This window comes from Brassica oleracea, chromosome C2 (assembly GCF_000695525.1).
Source record: "Brassica oleracea var. oleracea cultivar TO1000 chromosome C2, BOL, whole genome shotgun sequence".
In the NCBI taxonomy this organism is placed as follows: Eukaryota; Viridiplantae; Streptophyta; class Magnoliopsida; order Brassicales; family Brassicaceae; genus Brassica; species Brassica oleracea.
Genome location: NC_027749.1, coordinates 19,519,539 through 19,538,695, shown reverse-complemented (window position 1 = coordinate 19,538,695; position 19,157 = coordinate 19,519,539). Strand labels below are relative to the sequence as shown.

The following is a 19,157-nucleotide window of genomic DNA, read 5'->3' as shown; positions in this document are numbered from 1 at the left end:
AAAAAAAAAAACTTGTTCATCATATCTTTCTTTCTCATGTACACCTTCAGTCACATTACATTGTCAGCCTACACCAATCTCTTTAGCCTACAATCACTACAAGAGAATGAGAATTACAGTATAACCTCAATAAATTAATATTTGATAATTAATAATCTCTATAAATTAATAAATTTTGTCGGTCCCAACTAGGATCGGCTCAAAATTTGACACAAATCGATAAAATAATAAGATAATATTTTTTTTAGAAAATTCTATGTTAATATATGGTCCCACTAAAATTATAAATTAATAATTTATTTATATACATAGTTTATATATGTAAGAATCTATTATTATATTGTTTGTTTTATATTCACAATGAAATTATCTTTATATTTTCTTAACACTTAATATATTTTTAATGAGATTTAGTAATATTATATCTAAACCACATTTAAGTTCTATGCAATATATATTATATACACCAAATAATATAATAAAATTAATATAAATGTCAAATTTCAAAAAATAACAATTAATGTCTATACAATAAAATCAAATATTTTTCTTATCTTAGAATAAATATATCTTAAAATAAAAAATCTAAATAAGTAAACTTTTGTAAATTAATATCTCTATAAATTAATAAAATTTCAAAGTTTCAATATTATTAATTTATAGAGGTTCTAGAAATTTGAGGTTAATGGGTTATTCCTATAATTTGTACTAGTGAGAATTTTACCTAGGTGAAATTAACATAAACATCCCAGGAAAAACATAATTTGTAAGAATTTAATAAACCTAGCTAAAAGAAGTGATAATGTGCCTATGTATCATTTCTTTTAATAATATTACTAAGAAATTGGTTTCTTATATATCTTATTAACTTTATTCTCACATCAATTATAAACATATTTGTTATAGCTTAAATTATCGTGGCTAATTGTTATTATAAATACTAGAGGCGGTCCCGGGCTACGCCGGGTTATTTTGTATGAAATTATTTGCAACACATCATTTTTAATGAAACAGTGTATGTTAAATTGTAGGAAAAAATCAATTTACACATCAGTTTGTTTGAATAATATAATGTTTTGAAAATCGTACAAAAAAAATAACCTTAATCTCTTTAAAATTTAAGTTTGTTATAAATTATGTGTAGAAGCAAAATTGTCCTTATCATTATTAAGAGGAGATGTCAAAGTCTTAAAACATAGAAGAAAAAAACATAAATAAGCTGGTGGACTTTTAACGAAGAGGGTGGTGGAAGGGAAGGAGTTTCCGTGTTGGGGAGCCTGAAATTTATTTTTAAATAGATCAGTGAACATAGATTAGTATTAGTTATTAATTATAGTAGAGTAGGGAGACGTACTTATAAGTAGTGAGGTATCTTTCATCAGGGAAGGAGTTTTAGTTCTGACTCATTTATGGTGGTACCTCTAGTACTGCATAGCAGATAGATGTGAATTATTAGATAGATAACCACTTAGAAACCTTCCATGAGATTCTGAGTTTTGAATTTTACTTACTCTCATGGGAATGAATGCGGTTGAAGATTTCTTTGTAGACTATGTTCTTTACTTTTTGTTTGTGTGAGTCTTCGCCTTTGATGATTTTTAGTCTTGCTTTGCTTGTTACACGTGAGAGGGTCACGTACAGTTGACCATGTGCGAAGACCGGTCTAGGAAGATATAGGATAACCTCTTTTAAGTTTTGGCCCTGGCTTTTGTTGATTGTCATTGCATAACACAATCTGGTAGGGAACTGGCGTCGACGTAAAGTAAACGGTAGCTGTGTATCCCCATGCAAGAGGACTATTCTTGGGATCAAAACTTCATTTCCAATGTGGGAACCAGTAATTATATCTTCCTTAAGCACTCTTTCGCCTATGTGGGTTAGGATCATACGGGTACCATTACATAATCCTTTTGTTTGATTTATGTTTCGCAGAAGCATAATCGGAGCCCCAACTTTGAGAGTGAGATTATGGGAAGGCCATCCTGGACACTCCATGGAGTTGAGATACTCAATGGCGTATAGTGTATCATTTTGGTTAGATTGAGTTTCCGAAACCTCAAAGCTATCGTAACCGTAGTAGTCTTTTGGCTCTCCGTCGGTTTTGGAGATTGTATACGCATTGATTTCATCGACTGAATCATTTCGGGGTGTTAGGATAGCTTTATCGGTGTAGGAACTTTGGGAGGCCTCTATTTGGTCTATATCACCATACGCTGCATCGACAACTTGCTTTAATGACTCATCTTTAGTCTCTTGGACCAATGAGGGGTCGACGTTTAACATTTGGTCATGGTAGCCATCGTCCTCATCTTCTTGTTTTGATTCTGGACGACCTTCACCGACTTTGAGAAGCCAATCAGAGAACTCTTTTTCGTCCCGGTTGACTCGCATATTTGCCTTCAAAGGGAACTTATGGCAGCAATTCCATAGATATGAATGACTTCTCAAAGCTAAGACAATATCAGCTCTACTTCCTTGAGGAAATACCGGAAGGATCTGTCTAAAATCACCACCTAACAAAACAGTTTTTCCGCCAAAAGTTTGATCCTTTGCGTGTGGATTTTTCATAGACATTATGTCCTTCAAAGTTTTATCTAGTGCTTCGAAGGCATGTTTGTGCGTCAAAGGTGCCTCATCCCAAATTATGAGGTCCGTTTTCTCGATGAGTTCAGCGAGCATCGTACCTGGTTTGATGTTGCAGAGCTTATCTTCGTCGAGCTTCAAAGGAATATTAAAGCGTGAATGAGCTGTTCTTCTGTTTGGTAGTAGCAATGCGGCTATTCCTGAAGAAGCTACCAGGAGAATGATTTGTTTCCTCGAGCGAAGTCTGGATATGATGGTTTGATAGAGGAATGTTTTTCCTGTGCCCCCTGCGCCATGTACAAAGAATAGTTTTCCATCCTTTTTATCAACAGAGTCTAATACTGATTCGTAAATCGCACGCTGCTCGGCGTTAAGCAAGTTGTACTGACTGTCATGTCTGAGCGTTTCTTCGGCAACATCGTAATCCATTTCTTGGTTCCACAAACTGTTCCCCAATTCTTTTAGCAAAACAGGTTTGATCTTTGGCATCTCTTTAATATCGTTTAAAGAACGGTCTTGCATGCACATCAACTTTTCCACTTCGATTAACGTGTACTGCTCAAGGGTCTCATCGTCCAGTTCCAGATTTGTGTGGCCTATGATCCTTTGCCTCTTGTGAAGTATGTCCTCGCTCATTGATTTCCATGAGCGCTCCCATAATCCTTTAGGGCTTGCAACGAAGCAAGTGTTTAGAAAGGTGACAAACATATCACGGAGTTGGTATGGGGTGGCTGTTCTAGCACCCTCTGACATACTCTCGAGCCATTCAACATCATCGTCCAAATAGCCTCGTGCGTGGCAAACCGATTTGAAGTCTGGGTATTTCACATCGTTGAAAGTTTTCAGCTCGTCATAACTTCTAGGACCTTTAATCTTATTGATGAGGATCCTCAGATAGTATCGATCACCTGCTGATGGATGAACAGCCACGATTCGCCAAATAGTTTTTCCTTTCTTACGTTCAGACTCAGACCAGACTTTGGAATTGTTGTTCCAGACGAAATATTCTGGTATTTGCACATAAGTTAATGTCCGTGCAAATGCTGACCTTCTGCATAATACCATCCATTCAGTAAACATTGTCTTCTCAATACCTGGTTTGCGGATTACGCGGCCGAGGTTATCAGTTTCTTTAATGGTGATGTTATGCTCGCCTTCTAAGTGAATGATAAGCTTCTCAACGGACGACTTTCTTTTGTGTATGTGAAATGCGAAAGTCCGCCACATGGACTCACAAGCTGATAAATACTGGGCTTCAATGTATTCTTGGATCTCATTCCGTTGCTTAATCACTTTTTCCTTTGGTTCTCCAGAAGCCACTGTGTCAGAGGTAGTTGTCGTATTTCCTTTGTCAATAACTGCGGATGCTCTGTCAACACCCTTGGTTATGTACTTGAATAAGTACTTCACTGCGCTTGTACGATTACACCATTCCACATTGATATGAGCCTCGTACTTCTTTAGGAGATTAATGTTATGAGGTACAACAAACGTGTTGTTTAGAGTTGCCCCATTTTTAACCACATACTCATTTTCATTCCGGCGGCGACGATATAACACATACCCTGATTTTTCAATTGAAGTACTTTCATTATAAGGCCGAGGATACTTCTTTGTGCACACATTATTTTTCATACACAGTGACTTCGGATTAATGACACCACATGGACCATGGATCATGTGTTTTGTCACTAAATTATAAGCTTCTGGTTCTTCTTCTTTGTTTGGGAGCTCGGCTGAAATAATCTCATCTACCTTTTCCGAACTTGGTGTTCTGGATGAGTTTCCAAACCACAATATATGTGCATGAGGGAGGCCTCTTTTTTGAAACTATATTCTGTGGAGAGCTATTGTGTATGGCTTGAAGAAAGTTCCTTTTTTTAAATCCTTCAGTAGCTGATCTAACTTCATCTTAAAGACCCGACATTCAATGTCTGGTCTATCATTGGGGGAGTCTCCACTGTATATCTCAAGATGTTCTTTAATCTCTCTCCAGTTAGGATTGGCCGTCATTGTGATAAACAAATCCGGATTCCCATATTCTCTGCAGATAGCCATCACATCATGGTATTTCTCAACTAAGTATCGAGGCCCGCCGGTGAAACTTGGCGGCAGTACGAACCTTTGTCCAATAATTTTAGCATCACTGTCACCCTTGCTAACAGCATCGAGTACATTACTGTAGAGCTCGGCTCGCAAAACATCTTGATTATTCCTGGCCCACCTCAGCCGATCTTCTTCGATTGCCGTAAAAACGTCCACAACATATTGATGGAGGAGACGACCCCCTTTAACCAATGTCATCCCCTGGTTAAGACGTGTCTGATCTGAGCAGCGTAGTATAGGCGTATCGTGAGGAATTGCCTTGTTATCGAGGTGCCTGTCTCAAGATGTAATGAGATCTCGGGGTGAAATCCATACTCACCATGTGGAAAGAGAAGAGGATATTGGAGGCTCATGTACAGAGGGTGGTCGTCACATATTTGGTGCAAAGTGTCAGATTGGAATTGAACCCCTATATCTCGTACTCCAATTGTTGATGACATATCCCCTATGATAAGACCTGCGACCTCACTCGTAGTCGGGAGATCGTATTCTTTACCTTTCCCTTTATCTGAGAGCAACCTTATATTAAACTCTTGCCCGCTGCCTTCGTAGTAGTCACGTGCCCGTCGGAAAAGCTTAGCTAAACAGTTATTCTCTTCAAGCATCTCGATGAGGCGCACCAAGGTTGCCTCATCAAGATTACCTTCTGTTGAGGTTTGGCCCATCGCGTTTAAACGGTTTCTGACTTCGTTGCCCGTATCAAATATATAAAGCTGGAGATATTCTGGGGGACGGCCTTGTCTCGGTATTAGCGAGCCAATTTTATGGTGGGTTTGGCCTTGGATCCGTATAGTGTAGGGTCCGGGAGCATTCACCACAGTATAATCCATCTTCATTCCAATGGAGGTGAAAGCCAGTACTGAATTATAGACTCGAATGGCATCTCGAAACCACCTATGCTGAAGAAGTTCTTCTAACATGGGTGGGGGTTGATTGATCGGTGGAAGCTTTATTTGGCCATGGTTACAGCAAATAGTGAAGGTTAGTTCACCTGTTCTAGAGTCTTGACCAGTACTCTCCGAAATCCACATTAATGCACCACATTTTGTGCATTCTACGATGGGGTCATCTTCGGATTTAGATGTGGAGTCTTTATCTATGGTTAAAGGTGTTTAAAATTGTTAAAACATTGTGGTTAGTATTTTTATAGTTAAAAGCGTTTAATATTTTATAAAGAGATATAATATTTTATGTATCTAACATTTATCGGTATTAGCTTCTAATTTATCGTGCTCATTCTCGACAATGATTTAAAATATGAGTTGAAAATATGCACCTTTCTTCGCAGTTCTTGTTGGGTGTAAGCCATGAGATTCTTGTGGAGCATGTAGACCTATGCGTATAACATATGCAGATGAGACGTATAAGTTTTTGTTATAGTTTCTTAAGTGTTTTAAAGTTGACAGGGAATGTTACCTTGTGGCAGGGATGACGTTCGTTTGGATAGCAAGATGGCTTTTCTCATCCCTCATGCGTTTTTGTGTCTCACTGGATAAATTATAAGCGATCCATTTAAGACAATATAAGCATAAGACATTGTGGAACAATAATGTTTTTAGACTGGAATGATTTTATACCATAAGTGTCACATTTATCACAGCCACCTGTACGATTAAATTAGATAAATAAATTAGTTTATCAATAGATATTGTTGAAAAATATATTATTATTAAAACATAAGTCGTGACTTTTTTCATGTGTGATATTTCATTTTGGAGCATCTCATAAAAAAATCATCACATTTAATTATTCTATCATTTAGTTCTATAATAAATAATATCACAAATATATCTTATTAATATCTTAATAAAATCAACAATATACTATTTTTAAGGAGAATCTCAAAATTGTTTACTGTTAATATATGCTAAATTCAAAAATCTGTATTCAAAACCAATAAATTATATATAATTAAATATACCAACTGATTTATAAAAAAGACATTAAACCTATTAATCTAATAATTATTAACAACATATATAATTATTTTGTAGGACATTAACTATTTTGTAGGTCACGTTATTAACAAAAAAATCATATGTTATGCAATCATCGTATATGATTATATATACATATGATCGTGTATAGCATTTTTAGTATTATGCAACCATAACATATGATTAATATTATTACTTTGATGATGTCAAAAAAGTATCACAACATGTGATTGTTCTTTAATATTATTAACATTTTTTATCAAATTAATACCATTCTAAAACATATAATAGAATTCGTTTACAATCATATAACTAAATTTAATTTATCTAATCAAAAACATCATTAACTATTTACCTAATCATAATTCAATCAATAAACTGCTAACTGGCTAATGTAAAGGTTATATAAAAAGAAAAAAATGAATAAACTTGCATTGAAAATTGAAAATATCATCTAATTTGAAGTGAAAAAAGATTTTCCAAAACGTCATATATTAAAAACAAAGTGAATATGTTCTACAAACATAAACACTAGAAAATCTTCTGCTTTGTATAGAATTATCAAATTACAAGTTAATTTTCTAACATATCAATTTGATTGTTTCACCATGCAAAACATAAATAAGCAATTTTCTCAACCCTGCGCGGTTGCGCGGGTCAAAATCTAGTTTAAACTTACAATCATAGTATTTTGGTTTGAACGTCGGTGGATTGCATATCTGATTGACTACAAAATACATTCATAATTTAAAATAGTATTCTCGTGGAGTAGAAAATAAAATATCTTCAGAGTAATGACACACCTTTGGGTTTGTTGCGTGATCCGAGTGGGCGTCCTCTTTTTTTTTTTTGTGTGATCCCGGTAGAAGTTCCTGGATGGAAAAAAATTAGGAAGGTGTTTATAATATATCTATATACTATTTTTTGTAAAGTTACGGGAAAACACTTATCATTCATACAAATAAGGAGAAGTCCATATTATATTACAGTTGAAATACCTACAAAATTTCTAATTGTATCGTTGTTAAATTTTTTTAAATATAAACTTTATAAAATTGCACCTTTTTATTTAACTGTTATCTCTAGTAAGAACCTATAAGTGTTATAAAATATACTAATTAGAAATTTATTATTACAATCATTTTTGTGGGATAAATTTACACAGTTAAAAATTATACAGTACGTAAAAGAAGTAGTGTATTAAATGTATTCATTAAATTAAATTGACTTTATTTTATCTGTATTTAAATAATATATAAATAGATAAGCCCAAAAAGAGCTGTATAAATTAGATAAGACGACGTTAAAAAAAAAATTAGATAAGGCCACAGCTAAGAAATTATATGAGCCCCAAATAAAATACAACCCAATATTAATTCGAAATTCAAACCAGGTTAATTCGCCAAACGTAAGATTCTCTTTTCTACTGTAACTATGTTTAAAAATGTGTATTTGAAAGGATCTTTTTAAAAATAATCATTAACCCCAAGCTTAAATAAACTTTTATCATTTATTAGTCTTCATATTAAATAGATAAAAAAATTTGAGACATAAAACTACATTCATAACCATGATAGATATTTGTTGGCCAGTTATGATCTTTTTTTTTTAATTAAAATATGTAGATTCTTTCTGTAATGAAAAAGTTTTTTTTTTAAATTAAAGATTGTTCTATGTTACTATGTCGTTTTCGATATAATATTAATTTCAAATATACATACAAAATGGGTAATTATTATTTATTAAATGAAGAGGTTGGATAAATTATTGAGATCAAAAGAAAATACAATGTCAAATATATATGATTAATAGACAATTGAATTAAATATAATTATAATATTTTAAAACATTGCGGAAAATGTTTTATCATATTTTAAAAATTAATTTTAATATTATCTATCACGAATATAGAAATAATTTATTTTAATGATTTTCGAATTGATAATGTATGTGTATACTATTGTTTTGTAAAATGATAATGCCCGCGAGTGCTAGCAAAACAATACCATTCATACAAAGAAGTAGAAACTCGTATGATATTACAGTTGTGATAGCTACAAAGAATCTAATAGAATAGTTATTCAACCTTTCTAGTATGAATTTTATAACAATGAATATACAGATAAATGTTACTACTTTTCTTACCACGTTCTTATTAAAAGAGTTTTTCCTTAGTAACACTAACTGTTGTTAAAATAGTAAAATAAAATATGAGAATTCCATCTTTTATTATATATAGTAAATTAAATAAATAGTAAAATTTAGTTTTTTCCCGCACAATCTAATCCGAAAAGTATTAGCCTAACTTTAAAAAATAGAAATTGAGATGTTTGTTCGGTAATAGTAATAATTTGTCATGTAACTGAAAATAAAATTATAAATATTAGTGTGTTTAGCTTAGTATATTGAGAGACATGTGAGGCTCTTGCGATGTTACAGAGTTATTAGCCTACCTTTTATAAATGAAGATTGAAATGTTTATTATATAATAAAAATAATTTGCGATGCAAAAGAATATAAAACTTTAGATACATGTTATGTCCATATTAATATATCTAGCTTATTATATTGGGAGACATGCTAAACCAAGAGTTGTGTTTTTGTTTTATACGTGTTGTGTTCTAAAGCTATATGAACTATTCTCAATTCCGTTTGGTAAATACAATACTATATGCAAAAGTATGTATTTTTGTACCTGCAGTTTCCAAAGGGGGTGTACGAGGTGTGTTCTCCATTCTTGTGTAACTTTACCCTGAGAAGCAAACAGATTGTTGGCTATAGGGGTGGATTAATATTCGTATATCGTTTGTTTGTAAAAAATTTGTTACACTTGCAGTGTCGTTTGGCGAGCTTTGTAGACAGTAAAAGGACCAAAGGAAGAACCGGGAAGAAGAATAAAAATGTTACAGAGCGTTTTGATAATCGAATATGAAGATGGGAGTAGAAAGCGTTTTGTTTAATTCTTTAGGAGTAAGTTTTAGGAAAGATATTAAACTGATTGAGATACGGGAATATTTTTTACGTTAGTGAAGGAAAACACATTTAATAAATGTGTTTGAAATTAACGTTATTTTTTCATTTTAGTAATTAAATCCTGATGTATTTATGGACCAGTTGGGTTTGTCATAAACCTTATAGATTTGCGATATGGAAATATATTCATACTATTCGTTGGCTTTAAGTTATCCACATGCAAATAAGTAGAAAATAACATGTTGACCCAAATTAGTAAAACACTCTGAAATTTGATAACAAATGATTCTTAAAAAAACTCTGATAATTCAAAATGAGAGAAAACCATAGTCAAGGAAAAAAACTCTCATAATTCAAAGACAAAATGAAAAAACCATGCAGGCAATTGTAAATAAGACAAACACGTAAACTGAATAGAAGTTGCAAACTTTGAGAAGTGTCACGAGAACTCTAGTTCCCACACTTAGGGCGTTTAGCTCTCTCCAGCTCAGAACTGTAACAGGTTCTCTTACTCCCATCTGCTAAATCCACACGGTTTTCTGATGTCTCCTCAGAAGTCGCAGTAGTCTTGTTACCTTCCGAAGACACTGTGGCTGGTGGAGTGTCTAGAGGGAGGATCTTGGTCACGGTAAGAGATCGGGTCTTGCCTGAAAAGTTATGCTCTGTTACTTTGACTCTATACTCATTTTTTTATATTTTTTATATGATATCAAACATTCGTAAAAAAATAGATAGTTTAAGATGCAAAAAAAAAATATTTACTTAATGAATATAATATGAACGAATATTACAAATACATCGTTTAATAAAATAAATAACTAAAAACTGAAAATTCATATCCGCGCTGGCGCGCGGATCAGGGTCTAGTACTAATTATATTAATAGCTGACAATAAAAATATCATAGCTTGTTAAACTTTTCATTAGCATGTTAAATATATCAAAAGGTTGTTTTAGCATTTGTTTGTATGCTCTGTTTGTAGCATAATCCAGTTTAGGGATGTAAGGAGTATGATAGGTATCGATAAGTTATATTTAAATAAAATCTCCTCTTCGTATAATGTTGTAGTTATATGAGTAAACAAGCCTTTTGTAGATTACAACAAAAGAAAATTAGCTGTGTAATTAAATAAGAGAGGAGTGTTCTAGAAAAGTACGGAGAATGTTTCTTAAAAATATTATTATCAGGAGAAAACCTTAAGACTTCATCTAAACATAATATTAGCCATCAATAATACTCCATCTGTTCCTGAAAGTAAAATTTTCTAGAGTATGCACGTTTATTAAAAATTTAATAATGTTTATAATTTAATTTATTTTTTACTTTATTATACACTTTCCAATAACTTTCCACCAATAAAATTTAATCAATTCAAATATTCTCAATTAATGTTCCTCAAAAGTATAAAAAAGTACCTTAACAATATAGAAAATCTATCTTTGTGGAACAAGAAAAAAACCTAAAACATCTTACTTTCGGGAACGGAGGTAGTAAAAGAGAAGTGCCGGTGAAGAATTGGATTCAGACCCCTTGGAATCAGTTGAAAAAAACAACACAAAAGCACGAGATCCAAACTCTGATGCTAACAGTCGGCCACAAATGATGAAGCTAGCTTTGACTAGTAAACAGAAAGGAGTGGGGACAAGCAATGTTTGTGAGAGGGGAAAAGAGACATCCTTTGAAGGGAGCATCACAGAGGTGGGTGCTGAAATATGTTGATGAGGAGTGAAAAGCTGGTAGCATCTCTGTGTGAAAGTTTTTTTTGTTTTTTAGTAATAAAGTGTCTGTTTGCAGGGTTTCATCTTTGTTGGTCGGTTACTTGTTGAGTTAGACAGCCGGTTTGTTTTTTGTGAAGGCTAGAAAATTTAGTAACAATCTAACAGACCTTGAACGATAGCAGTATCTATTTTATCTTTTCTCAGGACGGTTTAAATGGGAGTTTAGCAATGTGTCTAGTCGTTTTGGTTTGCTAAATTCAATTGTAACCGTTGGTGTAATGAAGTGTCTGTTGCAGGATTGCATCTTCGTTGGTCGGTTACTTGGTGTGTTATCCTGATAGTTTGTTTTTGTTAAGGCTAAACATTTTAGTAATCAAACTTGGATGATAGCATTATGTTTAATCTTTTATCGGGACTGTTGAAAAGGGAAATTTATCAAAGGGTTCTGGTCGTTTTAGTTTGTTAACTCCACTTGTAACAGAGAATCAGTTTAAAAAAAAAGAAAAAAATCAACTTGTAACAGTTAAATTTATGTCATACCCCTAGAGAGAAATTAGAACATAGACATAGACAGACCAGAGCTCCGGTGAAACGGAAATTGCTAGGTTACATGAAAAAAAAAAAAACACACCTAAAAACAAATCTAAAGCGAACTATAAGAGATGTGGGGAAGAAGACGAAGGAGGCAGAGCCTCCACCTCTGACAGACACCGACGGCCAGCTAATCATGTTATCGGGGACATCACTACAGCGTAGTGTCCATGCCAGCCAATAGAACCGTCACCGGTGTACCTTCAAAGCTAAGCCATCTCGGAGGGGTCCCGCGGCCACATAACGCCAGAGCCATAAAGAACACCCGACTCTTGAACTCTTCCGCCGTTGATTGCAAAGGGTCTCCACCTTCTCACAAGTTCGAAGAATCACGTTCTCCTCCTCTTATGCACCGGTCAAGAAGCAACCACGCCGAAAAGGAATCCATGGATAGATCCACCGTCAAACGAGCACCTCTCAACAATCGAGACAAACCTTAGGGATCCCGATGACTGACTTGCGGAATCGGCTGTCCGCTCCACCGTCCTTAAGCAGAGCCTCCGCCTACAACTGACAAGCCACCAGAACCCTCGAAGCTTTCCTAGAAGTCGCACAACCCAAACGAATCAGAAGAGGAAGAGAAGAAGCACCACAAAAACAAAACCGGACAACATCTACGAGGAAAAGATGGAGGTGGTGTTTCACTGCCGCTTGGATCCATTTGGAACTTGGCGAAGGCAATTTGATTTTTAAGATTTGAGATGTGTTGGATATAGATCAATGAAGAGACATAGCTGATAATAAAGATAAAAAAAAGAAGAGATGCCTTTTGAATGTCTAGATTTTAACGTTTAAGAGAAACTTTTTGAAAATAATAAAATATCAACATAGATTATCAGAAATATCTACAACAAGATATGGACTGCATAAAAATTGTTTAAGCAATATGGGTATAACGGTCATAAAATTATCGATGAAATCTAAGGAAGTCATAAAAGTGCATATTGCTAATTATACGATGTTTCTTATACGTAGAGTGTGCAAATACTCAATTTTTTACATAATGCATCCTCAAAATAGCCAACGAACCAAAAGGTCCAAAACTTCTCTCCTTCTTTACAATCACAAAATATATTTAAATGTCATAGGAGGCTTTCACATATATCACTATCAACCAATCACAGAACACCTTTGGAGGAAGATATCTTTCTTTCTTTCTTTCTTTTTGTCTAAGAGTAGACGATCACCTTGCACGTACACTACATACGAGTACGACGCTCATTTTCCTTCTTTATTTTGTCATTACTGATGGAAGTGCATTACCTATTTTAGACAAGCGGAAATAGAGTCACATTAACACTCGGAGGTGTGTATCTACGAGATGCAAGCAGTAAATTACATTACCATAAGATAGATTTATAAGACCATTTGCGATACTTTAAAAAAAATTAAAGCTTTAAATATATCTGTGATGTAATCGTATAGTTTTTTTTTTTAATAAACTTAATATATTAATATAACCCCAAAAAGGTAAATCAGAAAAGGTTACATCTGGGGGTCCAGTAGAAAACAGCTACAATCTAAAGGAAGAAGCAAGAGACATTACAACATTGCAATTAAGCTACAGAATTACAGAGAAGAAGAATATGGTGGGAAAGAAGGTTCCGGAGGTACTAGACCTCCTTCTCCCACGGACATGAACGGCCAAACCAAATCAGACCTCGCCGTAAGCCTCACCGGGGCTGATATGTCCGAAACCAACCCACAGATCTGCCGCCTTGGAGGCTTCTAAGGCGGAACCGCTCCCAGAGGAACCCCGCGACCACAACACCGGATCCGAAGACCTAGCCTCAAAACTAAAACCTCTGCTCCTCTCGTTGACGTCTCGCTTCTTCAAAACCCTATCCAGTCACGCTCCACCCCAGATTCAAACCGGCCAAGAAACCTCCGCCTCCAACAGACTTACCTAGATAGAGGAATCGCCATCCTCTTGCTAGATCCACCGTCAGCAAAGACATTCACACAGGGCCGGCTCAATGATGTCATGGACCGGGGGGGAGACATATGTGGACCAATACACCCACCTAGTGGGACGTTCCGACCCGATCTCCGCGCAGCTCGCAGCCGAGACGCCTGCAGCCCGCGATCGTCCCATCCGCGACCCGATTGCATCCGATCGGTTCTCTCTCTCTCTAAAGGTGGTCCGGTTCTAAATCCCCTACAAACAAAGGTATTTTAATTTCTAAACTTTTGTTTTTTTAAAAAAAATCTGATAGATATATGTTTTTTTTTCAAAATACGAGAAGTATTTTTAAAAATAAATCTATGGAAATAAAAAAAATACTTTCATGTAAAAAAAATTGGACCCCTTTTCTTATTTTTAATATAAAAATACATGTATTTTTTTTTAAATGGGACCTTTATCTATTAAGAAATAGGAGGACAACGGATTGGGCCCGGGGCAGTCGCACCTCTCGCCCCCCTATCTAAGCCGGCCCTGCATTCACAGCAGCCGGAAGACAAGCCCCCTAGCCCCAATGGATAACTTGCGAGACCCTAGACCTCGTCTCCGCCGCCCTCTAGCAGAGACCTCCGGTCTTTGGACTCGAAGAACCACCAGGACCGAGGAGCTTTCGTTAAGGTCCACCGCGACAGGGACCATCCATAAGATTTTTTTTTTTTTAACACAAAGATCAATTAATGAAATGTAAAAGAGAAATCAATCAACCCAAGATTTTTTTTTCTGAGTATACTTCGAACCACCCAAACTTTACTGATAGTTTAACTGGTCAACTAGAACTCTTGAGTATTAACGTATAGCCGAGTATATATACCACCAACCATTGTAGTCAACATAACCCATTGCATGTTCTATGGAGACTAGTAAAATTTATTTTGCATGTAATTTTATACTGCTTCCCTCTGTTTCAATTTATTTGATGTTCTAAGAAAATTACAAATTAAGTGATGTTTTCACTATTTTAGATAAAAATTGAATATACTTTGACATTTATAACCAATTACATGATATTGTATCTTGTTATTGGTTAGATTAAATTTATTTAATGATATTTCTATGTAAGCAAAATAAATTTTATAAAAATTGTCATTTTTAAAATTTTGTGCATTAATCTTAAACACCAAGTAAAATGAAACAAATAAAGTAATAATTATTTTTAAATGACCTAACCATCTATACAATCAAAATGCACTTAAATTGAGCGTCTTATGTGTAGTGTACATGCATCAGTAATAAACTGGGACTATAGTTCAATCAGTTTATACCAAGTACAATGAAACAAAGGGAGTAATTACAAAAACAAAAGAAAAGGAAAACAAAGAGAGTTATTATTATATTAAAACTTACTTTTTATTTGGAATAAATTGTAAATATAACATAGTAGGAATATATTTAAGTACATAATATCATCTGAAGAGTGAAGCTACATGTTGCATTGCAAATTTCAGTGCTCGCTTTTTAACACGAAAAAGTGATCGCCTCGAATATTTTTCGCGATTACGATTAACAATGATTAGATTTGGAATAGTTCAATCAATGTGAGGAAAACATGCCTGTCTCTTCTTAGTAAATCTAACATTGAAATTTGACACGCAGTTGCTTATAGAATCAGTAATTCCTAGAAAGCATTGCATTTGAATATTTAACTGTACTCGTTTCTAACGATATCTGTCACTTATCAAAAATAATAAGTAAATACTCTTTCTGTTTCATTATAAGTGTCATTATAAGTATCGTTTTAGGTTTCGTCACAAGAATTAAAAGAAACAATTAATTTTGTACATTTCCTATAAAAAACACTATTACCTATACACCTAACCATATTTCAACCAATAAAAAAAATAAATTTTGCATGAAATTAATAAATTTTGCATTGAAAATCGAAAACGACATTTATTTTGTAGCGAAAAAAATTCTCTAAAACGATAATTAATACGAAACGGAGGGAGTAAGAAACATCAAATGAAAATTCAATGGTCTTTGCTTTAAAGTATATACATCGAACGGTCCAGCTTCTCTCTCTCTTTTTTCTTGTTGTTTGGCTGCAAAAATGTTGGTTTAAATCTCATATGTAGCCCTTTCTCAAAAAAAAAAAAATGTTGGTTTATCGAGAAATTATATCAGTAATATTTTCCGAAACTTAATACACTTGCCGACAAATAAAACCTTCATCCACTAGCGTCTCTCGTAACTTGCACTACCATTTCATAACTACTCACAAAAGTCCACGAGCCTTACCATTGGCCACAATAATTAGAATACGTATGTACATGTTATTTATATGCGTGCGACAACAAATCCATGTGGATACACAAGTATACAACATACATACGATGATATACATGAACAGCTCTGTTTTCTTCAAACGGTCGATAAATGGCCACGCTTGAACTAAATGGTCGAAACAATTACTGTAAAAGCTTGAAAGTATCGATTGGGAAAGCTAGTAAGATTTATATATTCGGTTAGAGTTTATATTTTCATTATACAATTTTTTTTTAATGAGTGTGAGATTTTGATCTATTGCCAATAGACACATCTACCAATCAGTATTTATGAAAAGATAAAATGTTTTGGATATAATGAATGTTCAAAGCAAAATTTCGGTATTATTAGGGTTCAAATATTTTTCTTCTTTTTTTTTAAAGAATATTTTTCTTCTTTTGTTTTAAAAAATGACAATGTTTTAAAACCCGAATTAATTACTGAATTATACAACAAATAAATTTTTAATATTAGATATTCCAAATTTTTGAAGGAATTCAAATTAATTCTTAAATAAAAATGCAATCTATAGATAAACCATTTCTTCGGATATAAAATAAAGCTTAAGGCATAGTCTCGTATCTATGTAGCCATACATGTTTAGTGGTGTGAGTTTACTCCGAACCCATGATCCTTAGCTTCCCAAAGTTTGCATACATGGGCAGATTAGGGACACTTGGAGCGGAGGAGCACTATAAATTTGGAAGGAGTTGGACACTTTTATTGAATTTAAGCTAATTATACTGAATAAATTAACGTTTTGTACTAATTACTTGGAGAAAATTAAATTTTAGTTGGGGGCACGTGATCCTGTAAGCCACAACATGCGTCCGCTCCTGTTTGCATACCACTAAACCATTCATGTGTATAGTTAGCCAATATATAATTTGAATTACATGATTTCCAGATTGATTATGGTTTATCATAGTTTACTTTGGGTTAATATTATATATTATTTTCGAAATAAATATTGTTATCTTTATATTGTTATCTTTATAAAACTATTGTTATCTTTATAATTATATGAGTAATATTCTTCTAATAAAATAGCAATTAACTTAAATTTAACATATTTGACTCTTAATTTCAACAAAAATAGATATATTCTTTTGCTCAGATTAAATTCATCAACTGAAAAAATAATACATGTAAACAATATTATTATTTTTACCAAATACTAGAAATAAACCTTTTGTCAAACATTAAAGAACGAAAACAAGCCACGTCTGATTTTTAAAGTTCTACATCATATCAAAAAAAAAAAAGACACAAAATATTATAACATTTTTGGGATTAAAAATATCTAAAATTTTGCTTTGAGTTGTAGTTAACCCGGTTCGCCAATTTAACTGCTGATTCACGGATTTTAGTCTAGGTTTATCCGAACTCTTAACAATCTTGGTTAATGCCACTGGTGACATAGATATATTTATAACTAAAACCACTATGTTTTGGTCCACTTAACCGAGCTTAGTCTTTGAGAATAATCTCTGTAAGCAGGCCGTCCTATGTGTAGACCAGTATTTCAGCTGCTCGAAAGCTATTGCTATTAGGAATTAGGCAGAAGGTACATTCTAGATACGAGGTCAACGTGTGGGAGGACCTTTGGATCCCTATAACACCAGCTAGACCGGCTCGCCCTGCAGCCCCAGTTTTGCACCCGAATATGAGAGTCATCGACCTTATTAATCAAGGAATCGAAGGAATGGGATATTCGACTACTGGAGGATTATGTTGCCCCTGCGGATATACCTTTTATAAGAAGCTTGGCCATAAGCTCAGCTCATCATCATCGGGACACTTTCTGTTGGAGCTACACTAAAAATGGTCAGTACACCGTTAAATCTGGATATTGGGTAGTTCGGAACTTATTGAAGGCTGAAGAAGAGAAGGAAGTAATGGAGCTCAGCATAACAAAGCTTCAAGCCTTTGCTTGGAAGATAAAAGCGCCTCAGAAAATATGTCATCTTATATGGCAATTGATAACATGTCATGTGGTAGTAACGAGAAATTTGATACGGCGCAATATGAGATTTGATAACTATTGCCTGCGATGTGGAGAACCAGGAGAGTCTGTTATTCATGTAATCTTCGAATGCCCACCATCCCTACAAGCTTGGGCCCTATCAGCAACACCAACAAGTCCAGATATCTTTCCCGTGCCGAGTGTCTATGTTAATATGGATTATCTATTCTGGAGAAAGAACAGCATTGTCGAGCCAGGATTAGACAGGGACCCTTATCCCTGGATAATCTGGTATATTTGGAAGGCCCGAAATGATAAGCTCTTTAGGAGAATAGACCGTGACCCACTGGAGCTAGTTCGATATGCAGAAAGTGAATGTCAAACATGGTTCAACGCTAATGAGATGGTGTCACCTATTCCACAAGTTCAAAATATTGAGGAACCCCAAGTCTTAAACTTGAGTAATATATGCTTGATAGATGGGTCTTGGACATCTTCATCACCATACAGTGGGTGTGGATGGGTATGGATGGATAGTTTGGAGAAGGTTCAACCTATGGGCACCCGGAATTACCCGAGACGAGAGTCTACATTGCATTCAAAAGTGGAAGCGCTACGATGGGCGATGGAGAATATGCTTCAGCATTCAACATGTCAGAGTTTTGGAACGGACAGCAAAGATTTGATTTCTATGATTAAGGAGTCACATGTCTGGCCAATCTTTGCAACATAATTGGAAAGGATAGAGACTCTGAAGATATGCTTTACGGACTTAAGATCACTCATATCCCACGAACGCAAAACCATATTTTGGACTTTTAAGCTAAGACTGCGAGATCTTTCCATAGAGATTTATGTTTCATTGATTGTTCTATTCCGATATGGCTACCCAGACCAGCTCTAGCTTGAATAATAGAATAGCCTTTCGTTATCAAAAAAAAAAAAAAAAAAAATTCGAGCTTAGTCTATGTTGCTGATTGCATTTTTCCTCTTTGCGTCTTCTCCAACCACCTCTTCTAATCGCCTAGTCCAATCGTTTGCTTGATTAGTAATCTTTT

General features: G+C 34.4%; 2 protein-coding genes across 2 annotated transcripts; one reads left to right on the top strand and one right to left on the bottom strand.

Annotated features, from left to right (window-relative positions):
- Positions 1-1,407: 1,407 nt before the first annotated feature.
- On the bottom strand, positions 1,408-5,354 carry LOC106323641. The gene is made up of 5 exons (XM_013761729.1): positions 5,047-5,354; positions 4,706-4,963; positions 4,490-4,627; positions 1,512-4,357; positions 1,408-1,427 (listed from the first exon to the last, which is right to left on the bottom strand). Exons 1-5 carry the CDS (start codon positions 5,352-5,354, stop codon positions 1,408-1,410), a joined length of 3,570 nt encoding a protein of 1,189 aa, XP_013617183.1.
- Positions 5,355-18,313: 12,959 nt separating this feature from the next.
- Positions 18,314-18,832, top strand: LOC106323639. Its single transcript, XM_013761728.1, has one exon. The coding sequence runs from the start codon at positions 18,314-18,316 to the stop codon at positions 18,830-18,832; it is 519 nt and encodes a 172-aa protein (XP_013617182.1).
- The last annotated feature ends 325 nt before the right edge of the window (positions 18,833-19,157 follow it).